The 16803-nt window shown below is 30.0% G+C and overlaps 2 protein-coding genes across 3 annotated transcripts; one reads left to right on the forward strand and one right to left on the reverse strand.

Annotated features, from left to right (window-relative positions):
• Positions 1–4723: 4723 nt before the first annotated feature.
• Positions 4724–7231, reverse strand: LOC130802274 (glycosyltransferase BC10-like). Its single transcript, XM_057666220.1, has 2 exons — positions 6741–7231; positions 4724–5371 (listed from the first exon to the last, which is right to left on the reverse strand). The coding sequence occupies exons 1-2, from the start codon at positions 7203–7205 to the stop codon at positions 4724–4726; spliced, it is 1113 nt and encodes a 370-aa protein (XP_057522203.1). The 5' UTR covers positions 7206–7231.
• A 3301-nt stretch (positions 7232–10532) lies between these two features.
• On the forward strand, positions 10533–14401 carry LOC130802275 (uncharacterized). Of its 2 annotated transcripts, XR_009039764.1 has the most exons (6): positions 10533–10751; positions 11816–11876; positions 12012–12186; positions 12476–12567; positions 12733–12885; positions 13566–14401. XR_009039764.1 is itself a non-coding variant. In XM_057666221.1 (5 exons), exons 1-4 carry the CDS (start codon positions 10680–10682, stop codon positions 12516–12518), a joined length of 351 nt encoding a protein of 116 aa, XP_057522204.1. In that variant the 5' UTR covers positions 10533–10679; the 3' UTR covers positions 12519–12567; positions 12733–12957. The 2 variants fall into 2 exon arrangements, 1 of the variants encoding a protein (XP_057522204.1); XM_057666221.1 differs by lacking the exon at positions 13566–14401 and having other exon boundaries at positions 12733–12957.
• Positions 14402–16803: the final 2402 nt, after the last annotated feature.

Consider the following 16803-nt stretch of genomic DNA (forward strand, 5'->3'; position numbering starts at 1 on the left):
ATCCGAGTTAGAGACGGACCGGAGTTGGACCTTATTAAAAATCCGACACTCCAACCCGACTCTGACCCTGAAGGAAATCCGACTTTGAATTTTTTGACTTTTAACCCAATATTTTGTTTCCTTTAAAACTCTAGACGTAACTAATTCAAGCTCTCTCTCATACTAATTGGAATTCGATTTTGAAAATCTACTTGGTATTTTTATTTAGATCAATCAATCAAAATACGACAAATTAGATCAAGAGAAATAAAATACGCTAAATCAAAATGCGAGAAAATTTTGTTAAATTGTAGTATTAGAAATATTTCTCATGTTAAACTTGAATTCAACGTACATATTTTTTTGTTAAATTGTATTTGAAAAATATATTTTGTTAACTTCGTATGCTTTAAATCATTAGTACAATATCACAACGATAAAGTTTGATAATAATCCGACTCCGTATCCGACTCCGTTGGAGGTCCGAGAGTCCGAGTCGGGGCAAACTTGGAGTTTGCATAATCCGACTCCGATTGGAGGTGGACTAAAAAAAAAGTTCGACTAAAATCCGGAGCAAAGTCGGAGTATGTATAATCCGAGCCGAGTCCGACCCATTGCCATCCCTACTAGTAACTTGTAGTTCTTTATTTGAGGTGGAGAACTTGAAAGTGTTGCTTTCAAGTGAATTTGATATGAAAGATCTTGGTGGCCAAGAAGATTCTTCGAATGGAGATTTTGAGAGACCGGGCTAAGGGTATCTTATACCTTAGCCAAAGGAAGTACATTGAGAAACTTGTGCAACGCTTCTTTTTCATGGATGATGCTAAAGGTGTGCCTACTCCTCTTACCTTTCATTTTAAATTATCTAAGAGGTTATGTCCACAAACAAAGGCAGAAGAAGAGCAATGGTAAGAATCCCGTACACTAGTGTCGTTGGAGGCGTGATGTATGCTATGATATGTTCTGGACCCGACGTAGCTCATGCGGTGAGTTTGGTAAGTAGATATATGTCAAATCCAGGGAAGGGACATTGGGAGGCACTTAAGTGGTTATTGAGGTATTTGAAAAGTACTTCTAATGTTTGTCTTATGTATGAGAAGAATTCAAGTGAGCTAACCGGGTTTTGTGACTCGGACTATGGTGGTGATCTTGATAATAGAAAGTCCACAAGTGGGTTCATGTTCACATTGGGTGGTTCGGCGGTAAGTTGGCAATCATTATTACAAGATGCAGTTTCTCTTTCAACAACTAAAGCGGAGTACATAGCCGTTGCCGAGTTATTCAAGGAGGCTAAATGGCTCAAAGGTCTTGTTGGTGAGATGTGCAATAAGGTGTGTTCGATAAGTGTGCATTGTGATAGTCAAAGTGCAATTCACTTGGCTAGAAATCAAAATACATTTCATAGAAGGTCCAAACACATTGATATTAAGTATAATTTCATCCGGGATCAAGTTGAGCACAAAAGGGTGATTTTGAAGAAAATTGATACTAAAGAAAACTCGGCCGACATGATGACAAAGTCATTGCCTACAACCAAGTTTGATTTGTGTGTTGACTTGGTTGGTTTAGCTCCTTGCTTGAAGTAATTCCCTTTGGGGCATTTGAGGTGTGTATGTTAAATTTTGATTATATTCTTGTAAGATGAAGTGGATTGATGAATGCTTTGACTTGGGTGAACTCAAGTCAAGGTGGAGATTGTTATGAATAGTATCATGAAGGATGTGACTTGAGTGCACAATTGATGTGTGCATTCATGTGTGACCCTTGGCCTTGGAATCCAATGAGTATGATAATGTGGGTGATTAAGTTGTTAACTTAATGATTGTAGTGTTTAAGTGTGATTTATTGTGATGAAGTATTCATGGGAATTATTGGTGCTAATAGTGATTAATGAAGAAGTGCAAAGGGTCTTGGTAGATTCTTTGCTCAAGCAGAAATTGACAGAAGAAGTCTGATGGTCGCTTGACCAGCTCGCTCGACCGAGCGAGCTCTTTGGTTAGTTGAGCGGTCAGACAGAATGCATCCAGAAGCTGTCTATAGCTCGCTCGACCGAGCGAGCTCTCTATTTTGTTCGAGCGGTTCCTCTGATATGCCTAGGAAGCTGGTTTTCGACCTTTCAAGTCTTGGAGTTGTTTCATATCATTCATTACTCAACATTAAGCATGTATTAAGTGAGCAAGTGTCATTGAATGTACTTAATACTATAAATAGATCTCTCATACTCACTCAAAAACACATCAAACACAACCCCTAAGCCAAACACATAGCCTTTTGATTTTATATCTTACTCAATTGTAATACTTCATTTGTAAGAGTGTTTTATACTCTTTTGATATAATATAAACAGAAACTACACACAACCAAGGACGCAGCCATCATTGGGTGAACCTCGTTAAATCTTTGTGTCTCTTTGCATGTTTTACATTATCAAACATTGTTTAGTTCATTGTTATTAGTATCGTTCATCAAAAATTTAGTATCGTATCGATCTTAGCAAAAATTTCACTATACAATCCAGTGTTTACACATTTGTTATTTGTTACAAGATTTTGATTACATTAGTTTCAGTTGGCGGATCTAGGAAAAAAATGAATGACGTTAATTTAAGTAAAACACACACACCTACTGAATTTTCATCCTTGGTCACATGTGTAGAAGTCAATGTACTAGCCCACTCATATAGAGCATTTTACATGTAATATTTGATTTTATTTTGAATTTAAATAATGTCAACCAACTTTAATAACATCACACTAGATCCACCACTGATCAATTTGATTCAATAAAAAATTTAAATCAAGAAAATAAATTCAGTTAAATAACACAAAGTTAATTTCCCTAAATGACATGAAAAAATGATTCATCAATAATAAAATAATAGTAGTACAAATGTTATTAAGTATTAACGAATTATTTGGTTGTTAGTATTAAATGGTAGTAATGGTAAAAATTTTAAGAGTAAATTTTCAAAAATATATCATGACATTCCAATGGTACATAGTAATGAAACATTGATCATAAAAGTCTTTTTGTTCCGAAATTTTCACTACCACCTAATATCCCAATTTTAAATGGTAATGTATTGAAATGTGAAGAATATATGAGATGATTGAAATAGAATAAGCATGGCCATTAAATGTTTCAAGACATTTTTCCACCAATATTACACTAAATTTTCACTATTATTTCCACCATTTAATACCGACTAGCATATAGATTGTTAATGTCTTGTGATCAATATTATTAAGTTTACTAAAATCCATCATTGCACATGAAAAAACGTGTAAAAATGTTGGCCTTGGCTTTAAGCCAATTTGGTTAAGCATTCAAAAAACGTATTCAGGTTAAATAGTCTAAAAACTTGTTTTGAGAAAAAACTTTAAGTCTGGTAAAATTCTTTCATTATCTGAGACAAAATGAAAACGTTATTTTAAACAATATTTTCCACTAAATTTTGGCTTATAACCACTTTTTCTATAATAAATTACCAATAACCATTAACTAAATCGACATAACTACATCTATTTAAACATTTGAGTTATACAACTGATTTAATTGTTAACAAAAAAAGGCAATTCTATCTACAAGTCAAACAAAATAATCAAACGATGAACCATTTAAAACCAACAATCAATTATCAATTTTTAAACACCCTGTTATTCTTGACTTCCACATTTATGTAGACTTCAGTAACCTTTTTAGACCCCCCAATAACTGTTAACAAAAAGCCAATACGCTATTAAGTGATCATTTTGTAAATAGAAATTATTAAAATTATGTTGTGTCAATACTAGAAAAATGGATTAGATTTCTTAATACCATTCTTTTAAAAATTGATACAATTAAGGATTGTATGTTCAAGAATAAATGAGTGTAACAATCATCATCATCATACGGTTTGATGTATCTTGCTAATAAAAAAACTATGATCAGGATTTGGGAAGAGAAAAAAAGACAACAATTCATACTCATAACGGAGAATACGGTCGTAGAATTCTCTCGGAAAATTAATCTAATTGTTCTAACATGCCTTGGTCATGGACCATTTTGATCATGGACCAAGTCGTTAATGGATTAGCTCACCCTGTAGCCCAGACTTGGGGCAACTTTACTCTAAGGCAGGGCCATAATGAATTCTTCGAGGATTGTTGTACCAAATTGTAAGTAATCTAGTAAAATGATGTTTATTTAAGGTCATAGAGAATTTTGGTTTAAACTGTCTATACCATAATTCGGATCATTAATAATTATTGATATTATTGAGTATCATAAAACATATGAAATAATGAAAGTCGAGCTTATTCAATACATATGGAGTAGAGTTTTGGATTAATCTTATACTAGTATTTTAGATTTGCCTCTGTTCAATGGGATAAGTTTTAAATGAAATTCAATATTTTTTGGCCTATAAATCTAATTTCTACACATCATGTACTGTGAGAGATGAATTAGGGAAAGAAATGAAAAACGAATACTATGAGGAAGTTATGTGTTGTAACCACACTTCCATTCTAAAGGATTTTTGTGTGAGGAGGCGTAATAAAGTATAATAACATATCACGAGACGTCGTCAACCACCGTCTCAAGATTTTTGTTGAGTTAATTTTTTTGATATTAAGAATAAACCATTACTTTAACTCGAAAAAACAAAACATTCTATCCAAAATGATATAATATATACAACCTAAACAATGAGTATATAAGTAAAAATGTGAAATAAATTGAATTCAAATATAACAAATTGTTAAGGATTAAACCCTAGTAATTTGGGAGCAATTTGAAGCAAAGGTTTTAAGGTATCACCAACAAATTTCCTAGCAAAAAGAGAACACATATATGTTACATCCCCATTATATGTACAATTTCTCGATCCAAATCTAATATTGTTAAGAAACTCTTCTGTTATATCTCGATTAATAAATCGACCAGGGTGAGGTCCAACATGTGACCAATCAACCCATGTAACGCTTCTATTTGCAATCAATTCAGGAAAAAGAATGTGTGCAAGAGTCGGGAAATAATGTTCGTCATTGTAACATGGCGGTTTACAATGTTCTTCGAATATCGAGTAATATTTATTATCCGAGATCAAATGAATAGCAAGTCGTCGGTGAAATTCGAACCATTGGGATCCTTTTCTCCAATCTTGTAGGGTTATGTTAGGGTACATTTTGGGGTTGTAACGTCCACGACCAGGTTTTCTAGGGTCATCAAAGGAGGCAAGAAAACTAGTCTTAGAATGCATTAGATAATTGTAAATTGTTGTGAAATTGAATAATGGAATGCATGATTCAGAAACAAGCACTAATCTTTGATTGCCAAAATCTAATAAGGCATTAGCTATCAGTCGTTTTTCTGCATCGATCATAGACATAGTTCCCCATTCCACTTCCTGAAATATCAAGAATTTTATAAATTAAATATTCTAAAGAAAATTATATTTTTATGTCAATTGGAGTAAAAATTACTTTTTTCTTTTAATTTTAATGTAAGCTCTTGAATAGCTCTAATACAAATTTTATAAATGAGATGGTCTTATAGTGAATATTTTTATTGGACTGATTCAATGTATATTTATAATTTTAAAGTGGTCATTTATTATATTAAAGTGACCAATTATATTCTTGAAGGGATCACTTAGAGTTTACGATTTTAAAGTGATTGCTTTTTAATAGTCTTAAAGTGATTACTTACAATTTTAAAATAGTTAATTAAATTAATGGACTTGATTGTGTGAGACTGTCTCATGGCGAGATGATCTCATACAAGATGCAGCTAGTCTCTTGAGAGACCGTCTCTTTGAGACACGTATCTCAAGCCTAGTCCATTAAAGATTAATGCATCCTTACCGTATTCTTAATGCCTGCTTACATTATCCTTAATGCTTACTTACCGTATCCTTAATGCCTACTTTCAACATTTTAAATGTTTACTTATATCATTTTTTATGCATACTTATAATATTTTTAAAAAAAAATATGATGAGTCGGTCTAATCAGAGATGGTCTCTAAAGATACCGTTTCTCACAAAAAATTTGTGTACAAGATGACTCGTCTTGTGTTTTTGTTAGCGGATGGATTTATTTATTTTTGTTTTGGTTAGTCTTGGCCCATTTTCTTACTTTTGGGCATGTGGTGAGTTTATCCAAAAAAGGCTTAATTAACACTATTGAACGTCAAACAAATCGTAAGCCCAATGTAAAGAGGGCTCGAAAGTCATCAATAATTATGGATCGGTGTGGCTTAAGCGAATTTGGACTCAAATAGAAAAATTTTATGTATCTTTTCAATTGTCTTGAATAAAACATTATGAAATAATTGTAAAGGATGTAAAACATTTTGATATTTTTGATGTAAATGTAATAAAAAAACACGTTACCCCACAAAAATAGATTACATTGTGATTTGTTAGCATGTCTTCGACTCATCTTGAATGAAATCATCTTACTATGAGACGGATTTATATAATTAGCTCATTTTTATAATTGATCACTTTAATAATTAGCTTTTAAATGTGCTAATATATTATGCCCATAGTAATTCTTTTTGACTAATGGGATTTCTCCTCATCCCCAAATATAAAAAAAAAGAACTTGATGCAAATTAACCTACAAAATTACTAAAGTGCCCTCATAAAAATTTCCCCTAAAGTACTTTCAATCAAACACTTCAACACTTATGGTAGATTATTATATGAGTAATCAAATAATAAGAATAAAATAATAGAGATAAATAATTGAAATGTAAAGTAAAGTGGTTACCTTACTAGGAATTCGCCTCCCATAGAAAACAGAATTTTGAGGCCAAGAATCAGTGTAAGAAGGATGAGTATGAACATAGATAGAGTATAAACCTTCATGACCCTTAAAGAATAAATCCCATAATGGAGCTAATGGCAATGACCCTTTTGTTAAGAACATAAAAGCCACTTTAGGAGTATAATCATAAGAGTACCCTTCCACTTGAGGGATCATTGAAGCTTTCCATATTAACTCCTTGTCACTCATATTATGCATCAAACTATCACCTCCCAATGTTGGCACCGTCGAACGTAATGGCGGTGGTGGTGGCGAGGTTGTCGTTAAGGCCAAGTAAGGGGAGGGGAAGGTGAGGGATGGTGACCAAGAAGTAAGGGAAAAAGGTATGGTTAAGAGATGAAAGAAGCCAATTGTTAGGCCAATTGATAAACCCAAGGCAAAGAAGAGGAATTGGCCTAAATTAGCCATATTTGTTTCACAATAATTATGAAAAGTTAGTGCATTTTGACAAGTAGGAAAAAGTATATGTTTGATTGCAATTTATATCGCTAAAATGTTTTTGAATTGGTACAACGTAAATTAGGGGCAATTGCATGTGTTTTTTGAATTTTAAGGTATTGACCTAACTTTTTATTATTATTATTATTATTATTATTATTATTATTACGAGATAGGCTGATAAAAGAAGAGATAAATGAGAATTAAACTCGGAATTTTAGTTGAGAAAAGTGATATTTATTCAAATTGAGATAAAATTTTAGTTCTTTAGAGCTAGTTACTTTGTTGTATACTTTTCTAAATCTAACTGAAGTTTGGTTATTTTGTAAACTTGATTACTTATCTTTTGTAAGGAATAAGTGATAAATTGTCTCCTTACATTATATATATATATATATATATATATATATATATATATATATATATATATATATATATATATATATATATATATATAAAATGTTAGGAGACAATTAATATAAGTGAATATTTTCTACTTAATATTCCTTATTATTATTGCGCCATACCATTTTCCAATTAGAAAGATTACATCAACAAGGCTGAATTTTTAATCTCACAAAATATATTTAACAACCATATCAAATTCTTGTTGCACTATAATATTTTCTCGATAAATTCTACTTTCTCCTACATTTCTAGAATCCTTTCACATTGATGTATAGTCAAAAAATACATTAATTACAATATAAATATTTTCTCCCTTGAATCAAGTTTATGTAATCCTAATTAACTTTCTATAAGGTCAAAGTCCAATTTATAGGTAGACAAAACAAAGAACAAATTGAAATTAATAAATAATAATTATGTCTATTCCAAGTATACGGTTTACACTTGTTCCATAGTCAACCTTTGTATGAATAAGTTGTTATTTGACAAGCAAATTGTTGGTATTTGGTGACTCGAACAAGAATCGGGATACGGAATAAGATGAACAATGGTGGCCAAAGGAAGAAGACGACTCGTCGGCAAGCATTGAATGGAGGACTTTTCCATAGAGGAACACCGACTCGGCGGCACGAGGTTGGTGTGACTCAGCCGTGTCGACTGTGGGTATTGAAAATCTGTGTGTTTTGGTCAGTGGCATACGCCGACTCGGCGACTGGACTCCTTCTGTGGAAGCCGAGTCGACTGTGGGTACGGGAAAATTGGGAGTTCGTTTTTCACGTATTCTTGAGCGGCTACTTCCTTATTTTGGGCGGTTATCTTTGTAATTCTTAGCCTAATTTCTTGTTATATGAGATATACTACATAAAGCTCCAATGTAACTAGAATTAGGTAAATATGATTGAAAAAACACAAAGTGAGAAACTAATAGAGAAAAGTTTGGAGAGTCAATGTTATGGTGTCTCGTGTTCATCTTGTAATCTCTCAGTTTATAGTGAAAGTTCGTTTTCGGTGTCGGTGGATATAGCTATCACATAGATAGTGAACCATGTTAAATTTCTCGGTGTGACTTTCTTTATTATTTGTTTGAATCTTTATTGTTTTTGTTATTGTTTTTTGTTCTTTACTTTCGCTATGACACAAATTGTTGTTGGTGCAAAACAATTTAGGAGAAAATGTAAAGGTCAAGTCATTTAGTGTTAGAAGCATTTGATTAATAGCCTTTTTTTAAATGAAGGGAACTAGCTAATAGCTTGCCATGTGTCCATTTGTAATGATAATAATAATAATAATAATAATAATAATAATAATAATAATAATAATAATAATAATAATAATAATAATAATAATAATAATAATAATAATAATCAAGTAAACTTTTATTTTTAATAAAACCATAATTTGAGCTTTGAGGTCGGAAATACGCAATCGTTCTCTTGAAAAGGGATTTAAATTGTGGGGATCAAATATACGTAATTTTACTCTTGTTAATGATAATACTAATAAAAAACTATTTCTAATTAACCTTTCACAGCAAATATCATATTCAACTTTACATTAATAAGAATTATCCATGAATTAAGAACTCATTCAACTCCAAAAAAGTAATGGCTTTAATCACAAGTTAGTATGATGTGCAATCTGCGTCTAAGTACATGACATGAACAAAATTAAAGCACCATTTCGATTCCCAAAAATTAATTAAAAAAAAAACTCAAAAGTCAAAGTTAAATATCTTAACACTTAAGAATACTTAATAAAATTCTATTAAATAAATCTCAAAATGTTTCTATGTAATTAACAAATGCATAAAAACGAAAGGTCCCATAAAAATATTGAGGTTGATAAATAAATTTCTGAGTTCATATTATATATATTTGAGTCGAATTTAAATTGATTTATGTTACATTTGATCGTAAAAAATTATTGGATGTTTAAACTTTCTTATATATTTTTTTTTAATTAATTGAATCGACTTGAATAATATTCGAGTCTAATAAATATGGGTTTTAAATTTTAAAATAAATTGATATGGAGCTATGTTATGTCAAATATGGATTATATTAATTAAAAATCTACTTAAAAATAATTTCTTATGTCACTTTTACCTAGATTTATATCAAATATATGCCAAATTAATTCGAGTTTGGGTCAGTACAATTTGATGCATGTGAGATTCAATTGAGTTAATCTCGAATGTTGGCCTTTTGTGTAATAACAGGAATATGTACAAAAAATAGTCATGTATGTGTCCAGTCTTGAGTGAACAGGTTAAGCTTGGGTCAATTGTCGATCACTATACGTCTATACCTCATGGTCAACTCAATATTTATATCCGTATTAGGTTGGGTTCCAAATTATCACGAGTTAAAGTTATATGGAGGCAGTAACAATACAAGTTAATTTTGACTTTTGAATTTGAATCAAGTTAAATTCAAGTCGGGATCATTACTTGATGGGCCCGGTGGCATTCGACTCCAAATAAAGTATGCTTTCGATCAATTTGAGTTTAAGTTGATTTTGAGTTAGTTTATTTTGGTTAGTAATAGTACCATACCCAAAGCTGTGAAGTATGTCTAGTGATTAACATCTCACATCAACTTTTGGATTAAATTTAGGTCAATATAAAAAATTATGGTAAGTCGAGTGTAAAATTTTTGTATCACCCTAACAAGGGTTTGTATCACCGTAAAACGACTTAATATGGGCCGCTTTAATTTTAATTTATTGAAAAAAAAAAATTTAGAGGTAGTTTTAAATTTTTTTATTTACTATAAATAATTTGAAATGCTTGTATGGATCTATTATATAATGAGATGGTCTCATTTTTTTTTTTTTTTTTTTTTTTTTTTAAGGAATTCTCGGACGGTTCTTTTTATGAGTTTGAATCTACTTTTAGCAACCTTAATCCATAAATTTGTCATTGGGTTTTATTGACCAAGACAAGATTAAGACCCAACCCAAACAAAAGACTTGATTAAGATCCAATAATCCAGTACATTTTCAAATGAAAAAATTGAGAAGCAAAGCTAATCAACAATGGAGGAAGATGATAGAAGACCCAACTCCAAATCTTCTGCAATTTCTCAAGCTCAATTCGCCAAATTTCGGGTATTTCTCTCAAACCCTTACCCCAATTTCTATTTTAACAGATAAAGTGTGTAAGTTTGCCTTATTAACAAATCAAATTGTTTTTCTGTTGTAGTTAAGAGGGTTTAATTTGATTTCAATAATTCTGTAATTGTTTCTAAGTTTCAACTTATTAATTTTTGATTTAGGGTTTCAATTTTTTTTCTTGCCATTTATTTGGGCTTTCGCTGAATGTATTTTGATTTCCTTTTTTTTTTATTGGGGGAAATTGAAGTATTATGTATGTTCTTACATGGATTTTGATTTGAATTACAAGTTATAAATCATTTCCTTGTATTGGATATCAAAATAATGGTAGAAATTTACCTTTTTTTTGGGAAGTTGAAGCATTATGTATGTTCTTACATGAATTGTGATTTGAATAACAAATTATAAATCATTTCCTTGTATTGAATAACAAATATGGTAGAAATTTACCTTTTCTAATCATCATCTTCATACCACATATATCCCATATAGAAGCTATGATCAGGATCCGAGGGTTGAAAGACGCAAGACCATACTTTAGGAGCAAAAACCTGTAATGCTTCTTTTGTAACTTGTAATAAAATAGTTGGTTTTTTTTTTTCTATTTTTTTTTTCTAATCGTCATCATACAATGTATATCTCATATAGAAACTATGATCAGGATTCAGAGAACGTTGAAAGACGCCAGACCGTACTTTGCGAAAACTTGTAATGGTTCCGTTGTAACTTGTAATAAAACTGTTTGTTTTCTCTAATCATTATCATCATAACGTGTATATCCCAAGCTATGATTAGGACTCGGGGAGGGTTGAAAGACGTCAAGACATACTTTAGGAGCAAAAACTTGTAATGCTTCTGTTATAACTTGTAATAAAATTGTTTGTTTGTTTGTTTTTCTCACTTGTTTCAATTTTATAAATGTTGAGGAACTCACTGATATTCTCTGTCTAGTTAATGTAATCTTATGCATTAATTTCCATTGTGGTTATTGCTTGCAAGTTGCAAACTTGTAAATTAGTTGCAATGTGTGTAATCGGATATTGATTTTCATTTGGTAGGAATTGCATAAGAGGCGTTTGCAAATGAAAACAAAGATAAAGAACAAAAGGAAGTCGAAAGGTTCATCTACTTTCTATTATTAGTAGCATCAATTATATGTCTACTACTACTAATATGATTTGAGATGAGAGTATTACTTCGTCTTACATAGATGGGATGTTAAATGGATTTTTGCAATATGTGTGACAATTTCAGATAAAAAAGAAAAATTAAGTGAAGAAGTTGATAAGCAAGGATGTGTGAATGACCTTATCGATAAACAAGTAAGTGCTAGAAGCAGCTCGAAAGACGAGGATAGTAATGAAGGATCATCGTCAACTTCTCATATCGATTTACATCCTGTATTGAAAAAGAAAAAGTTGCATTGGGGGTAATTTTCTTTAAGCTGCCATAACTCTCTTTCCTGTTTATTGAATATGTGTATGTATTGTGATTATATTACACTAGTCTTGCTTGAGCTGAGGGTCACATGAACCGCAACCTCCTTATCTCCTTTGATAAGGGTATGGTCTACCATCATCCAGCCCTCCGAATTCCGATGATTGATTCTTTGAGTGGGATATACCGGGTACGATAGATGATGATGATGATTGGATGACATTGATGCGTAGAGTGTGTTATCTTATAAGGGTATTCGTGTTCATTGTTTCAATTGACAGGCTAGACACGAAAGAACGATGGGAAAGAAAGGCCAATATGTAATACTTGCAGAATACTTGAATGCAAACAAGCATACCCACCATTCAACTTGGTAATTTCTCTGGATTTTGACTGTGTATATGCTGCAGCATTCTGATTAGTGATTAGCACAGTCCTATTTCATGAGTCATTGAATTACCAGTAGTATTCGTCGGAGTATCAATTAGAATGTATGCAGGCAATTATATATGCTAAGATTCTGTATTTCTGTTGGCAGTTGTAATGCTTGAACGTCGAACAATCATTGTCGACCGCTGAAGTGATGAAGCTCCGATTATGTTAAGCTGTAGTATGGTGCACTTTTCGTCTGTGAAAAGCTATGTTTCTGGATGAATCTGACTTGGGTTTGTTTTTTTTGCTGAAGTTTGCAGTAAGTCTAGTTCTGTTCAGTTTGGTATTTGGCAAAACTTATGTTAGAAAATAAAATTGGTAATTATTTCAATTTTCATTTTGAATATTCTTTAGATGTTTTCTATTGAATTCATAATAATTACCAAATTTATTGTCTTTAACAGCTAAACCTTTACATAGACATAAGATATAATTTTAGAGAAAAAATTTCTAAAAACTATTCTTAATTATTTAAAGAAAATTTATACTATATCAAATTAATTTTAAAAATAAGTTAACCTATCTTTATTGCTATTATTATTCAAATATATTATTCATTAATTGTTATTTATTATCACTTACAAAATGAGAGTATTTTTTGTTTTAAAAAATAAGATATAATTTCAGAAGAAAAAGTCTACAATAATTCTCAATTATTTAAAAAAAAATTTATACTATATTAAAGTAATTAAAAATAGGTTAACGTATTTCTATTCCTATTCCTATTAATTTAAAAAACGTTATCCCTAATTTTTTTTTTTTACCTATATACTATTATTATTACCTGATGGGCGAAGAGTCACTGTTAAGTTCATTGGAAACATTAAATTAGATAAATCCTTAGCTTTAAAAAAAGTCTTTTATGTTCCATCAATAAAAAAATTATGTCATGATATGTCAATAAAAATGATATTTACTCCAGAATATTGTTTTATTCAGGGCCTTTCACAGATGAAGCTCTTGCTTGTTGGTAAAAGTTCAAATGGACTAATACTTCCTATATTCAAAGTTGCTTCTAAACAAGAATATGCAAGTGTTATAAATAAGCACTTCATTTGTACAATTTGTCTTATAGCAAGGCAAACTAAAATTTTTCTTTTACTAATCAGCTAGTCTTTTGAGAGGCGTATTTCAAACCCAACACATTAAAGATTAATGTTTGCTTATCGTATTCTTAATGCATGCTTATATTATCCTTAATGCTTATTTTCGTATCCGTATTGTCTACTTTCAATACTTTAAATGTGTACTTACATTATTGTTAATGTCTACTTACAGAATTTTACAAAGTATATAATGAGTTGGCCCAATTAGAGATGGTTTTTCATAGAGATCGTCTCTTACAAGAATTTGTGTTTACTAATAGTCTTACACAGTCTACAACTCCTTTATAAATGCTTCATGTTGATATATGGGGCCTTTTAGACAAATGACAAGACTAAAATATAATATGTTCATAACCATAGTTGATGATTTTAGTAGATTTACTTGGTTGCACTTCATTAAATTTAAAAATACTCAAAGTTCAAATCATTTGATCTGACAATGCAAAAGAGTTAGTTGAAGGAGAAGCACAACATCCTACAAGTCATTGATCACTTTTTGAGAAAATCAGATTATAAATGTAATTTCAGTCTTTCTACATCTTGGTGCAACATAGTTTCTTGCCCTTTATGAAACAAACATATATAGAGCCAACAGCATACAAAGAAGCTTTTATATAAGGTAGTTACTAGCTCTCTTTACACGCTTTCTCCGATTCCGATTGGGGAGCATGTAAAGATTTAAGAAAATCGATAACAAGTTATATCCTTCTGTTTGGCAAATGCCCTCTATATCTTCAAAGTCTAAGGAGCAAAGTTTTGTCTCTAAATCAAGTTCTGAAACTAAATATAGAGCCATGGCAGGAACAGTTTAAGAAGTTACTTGGGTGGTTGAGCTGCTATAAGAATTGAGTGTTTCAAATTTTAAATTAGTTGTCGATAATTGAGTGTTTCAAATTTTAAATTAGTTGTCGATAATCATTCAGCACTTCATATTACAAAGAATTCCATGTTCCAAGAAAAACAAAATATGTTGAAGTAGATTGTCATTTTACAAGAAATAAAGTATTTGAAGGCCTATTACAGCTTACATATCTACACACAAAATACCAATTAACTGACATTTTAATAAAAATCCTTATTTCTACTCTCAAAGCCATTACTATATTATATAAATAGTCCTCCTTTCTCTTTTTCCTTTTAGCTTTACACTCAAGTTGACTCAACTTCTCATCTCCTTTTATTCCAAAATTTTAACATCATTAAATATGGCTCATTTTTTTAATCTTCCTTTTTTTAATCCTTTCATCCCAATTAATTTTTTTCATCAATAGCTACTTTCCACAACGTTTATCACCCGATTCTATATTATACATCTTAGACATCACCTAAACAAAATCTTAATCTTTAATTCCATATTAAATTAATTTTAAAAAAAGTTAACCTATTTTTATTGCTTATTATTCAAGTATATTATCCGTTATTTGTCATTTAAAAAGTGGAGTATTTTTTGTTTTAAAAATAAGATATGATTATTTTCAATTATTTAAAAAATATTTATACTATATTAAATTAATTTTTAAAAATAGTTTAACTTATTCCTATTAAATTAACAAATGTTAATGTAATTCCCTAATTTTTTTTTCCTACGTACTAATATTATTCAAAATATGTTATAATTAACCCTAGGGCCCTCTATTCTCTTGTTTTCGGCTTTACACTCAACTTCTTATTTACTTGCATTTTCTTTTTCACACTTACCAATGTACAAGTCTAATATTAATATCTCTAAGTATACATATCGAAAAATTATGAAAATTCATCATTAATAAACTTTGAATCGAAACGATTTAAACAAAATCTCATATGAATATGTTTTAACTTATAGATTACCGACAATATAAAAGTCAAATTGCTTGATGAATAGTACTGAAGTCAACTTTGTTGCAAGTAAAACAATTGGAGGAATTATATATCGAAAACTTTTTTTTCTTTGATAAAACACGCATATAAAATATTATCAAATTTTAAATATTTTATGCTTTTGGTACTTTAATTGATAATATAATCTCAAGTCTTTATACAATAAGCTAAGCAAATATATGGAGTAAAAAATATTTATAATTTACTTCTAGACTTATATAAGTAAATAGTCTAACCTCATTACAATTAATTAAGGAAAAAAAATATATTTTTTAATTTTAGGTTAGGAATCCATTGCAAAAAAAAAACGGCTAATTTGATTTTTTTACTAGTGAAAATTACTTATTATCACACGAATAATTTAATAACGTAAAAAATCTCTAACCAACATGTGATTTATGTAGATTAAAGTAACATGTTTGTTTATAAAAGTAAACGGTTTTTCTAACCCAAACAATAAAATATGTAATTATTTGAAATTTTATTTAAAAAATTCATTAAAATATTAATACAATTTCTTTTTTAAATAAAGTAGTTTTTTGCGTTAGATTTAGGCGTGAGTAGTTTTTTTTGTTCATAATCCAGAAATCTAATTATTAGGACATAGGAGTATTAGAATTTGTGATCCTAATTCTATGCATTTTAGTTGTAGAATAACGTTGCAATTAGGATTTTTTTTTTTAAAAAATAAAGTTATGATTGTACTAGGTTAGAAAAATTGTTAAAAAAAATTTGATAAAATTTTAGAAAAAAAATCTCAAATTATTCTTTATTATTTAAAGAAAATTTATACTATTTCTTAAATAGTTAATTCCTATTCCTATTCCTAATATTGAAATATATTAACAAGTTTTAGTTATGTCTAGATTTAAGGTAAATAATTTGTTTTAAAAAAAATCAAAATCCAATAATATTATTATTTATGAGATATATATTAGAATTAAATTTATTTAAAAAATAATAGTTTTTTTTTTGATATAATTTAAAAAAATTAGTTAATTCCTGATAGTATGTTAGGTTTTCAGAAAATGAAAATCTAATATTATGATTTCCTAATTGTATGGATTATAAATAGTCGTAAAAACAGGAAAATAGCGTTAAAACTAAAACAAACCCAAAGCCCGAGCCCATTCCCGTAAATTATAAATAGCCCACGCTCCCATCCTCTTCTTTCAGTTTCATTGTTTACGTTCAAATTCTCTCATTTTCTC

Source organism: Amaranthus tricolor, chromosome 16, assembly GCF_026212465.1.
Source record: "Amaranthus tricolor cultivar Red isolate AtriRed21 chromosome 16, ASM2621246v1, whole genome shotgun sequence".
NCBI lineage: Eukaryota > Viridiplantae > Streptophyta > Magnoliopsida > Caryophyllales > Amaranthaceae > Amaranthus > Amaranthus tricolor.

Bases quoted from the DNA above. Each gene is read 5' to 3' on its own strand.
- LOC130802274 (XM_057666220.1), bottom strand. From the start codon at position 7,205: ATGGCTAATTTAGGCCAATTCCTCTTCTTTGCCTTGGGTTTATCAATT. The intron at 5,372-6,740 runs GTAACCACTTTA...TTGATATTTCAG, and splicing joins GGAGGCGAATTCCTAGTAAG to GAAGTGGAATGGGGAACTAT.
- LOC130802275 (XM_057666221.1), top strand. From the start codon at position 10,680: ATGGAGGAAGATGATAGAAGACCCAACTCCAAATCTTCTGCAATTTCT. The intron at 11,877-12,011 runs GTTCATCTACTT...TGACAATTTCAG, and splicing joins GAACAAAAGGAAGTCGAAAG to ATAAAAAAGAAAAATTAAGT. The intron at 12,187-12,475 runs GTAATTTTCTTT...TTCAATTGACAG, and splicing joins AAGAAAAAGTTGCATTGGGG to GCTAGACACGAAAGAACGAT.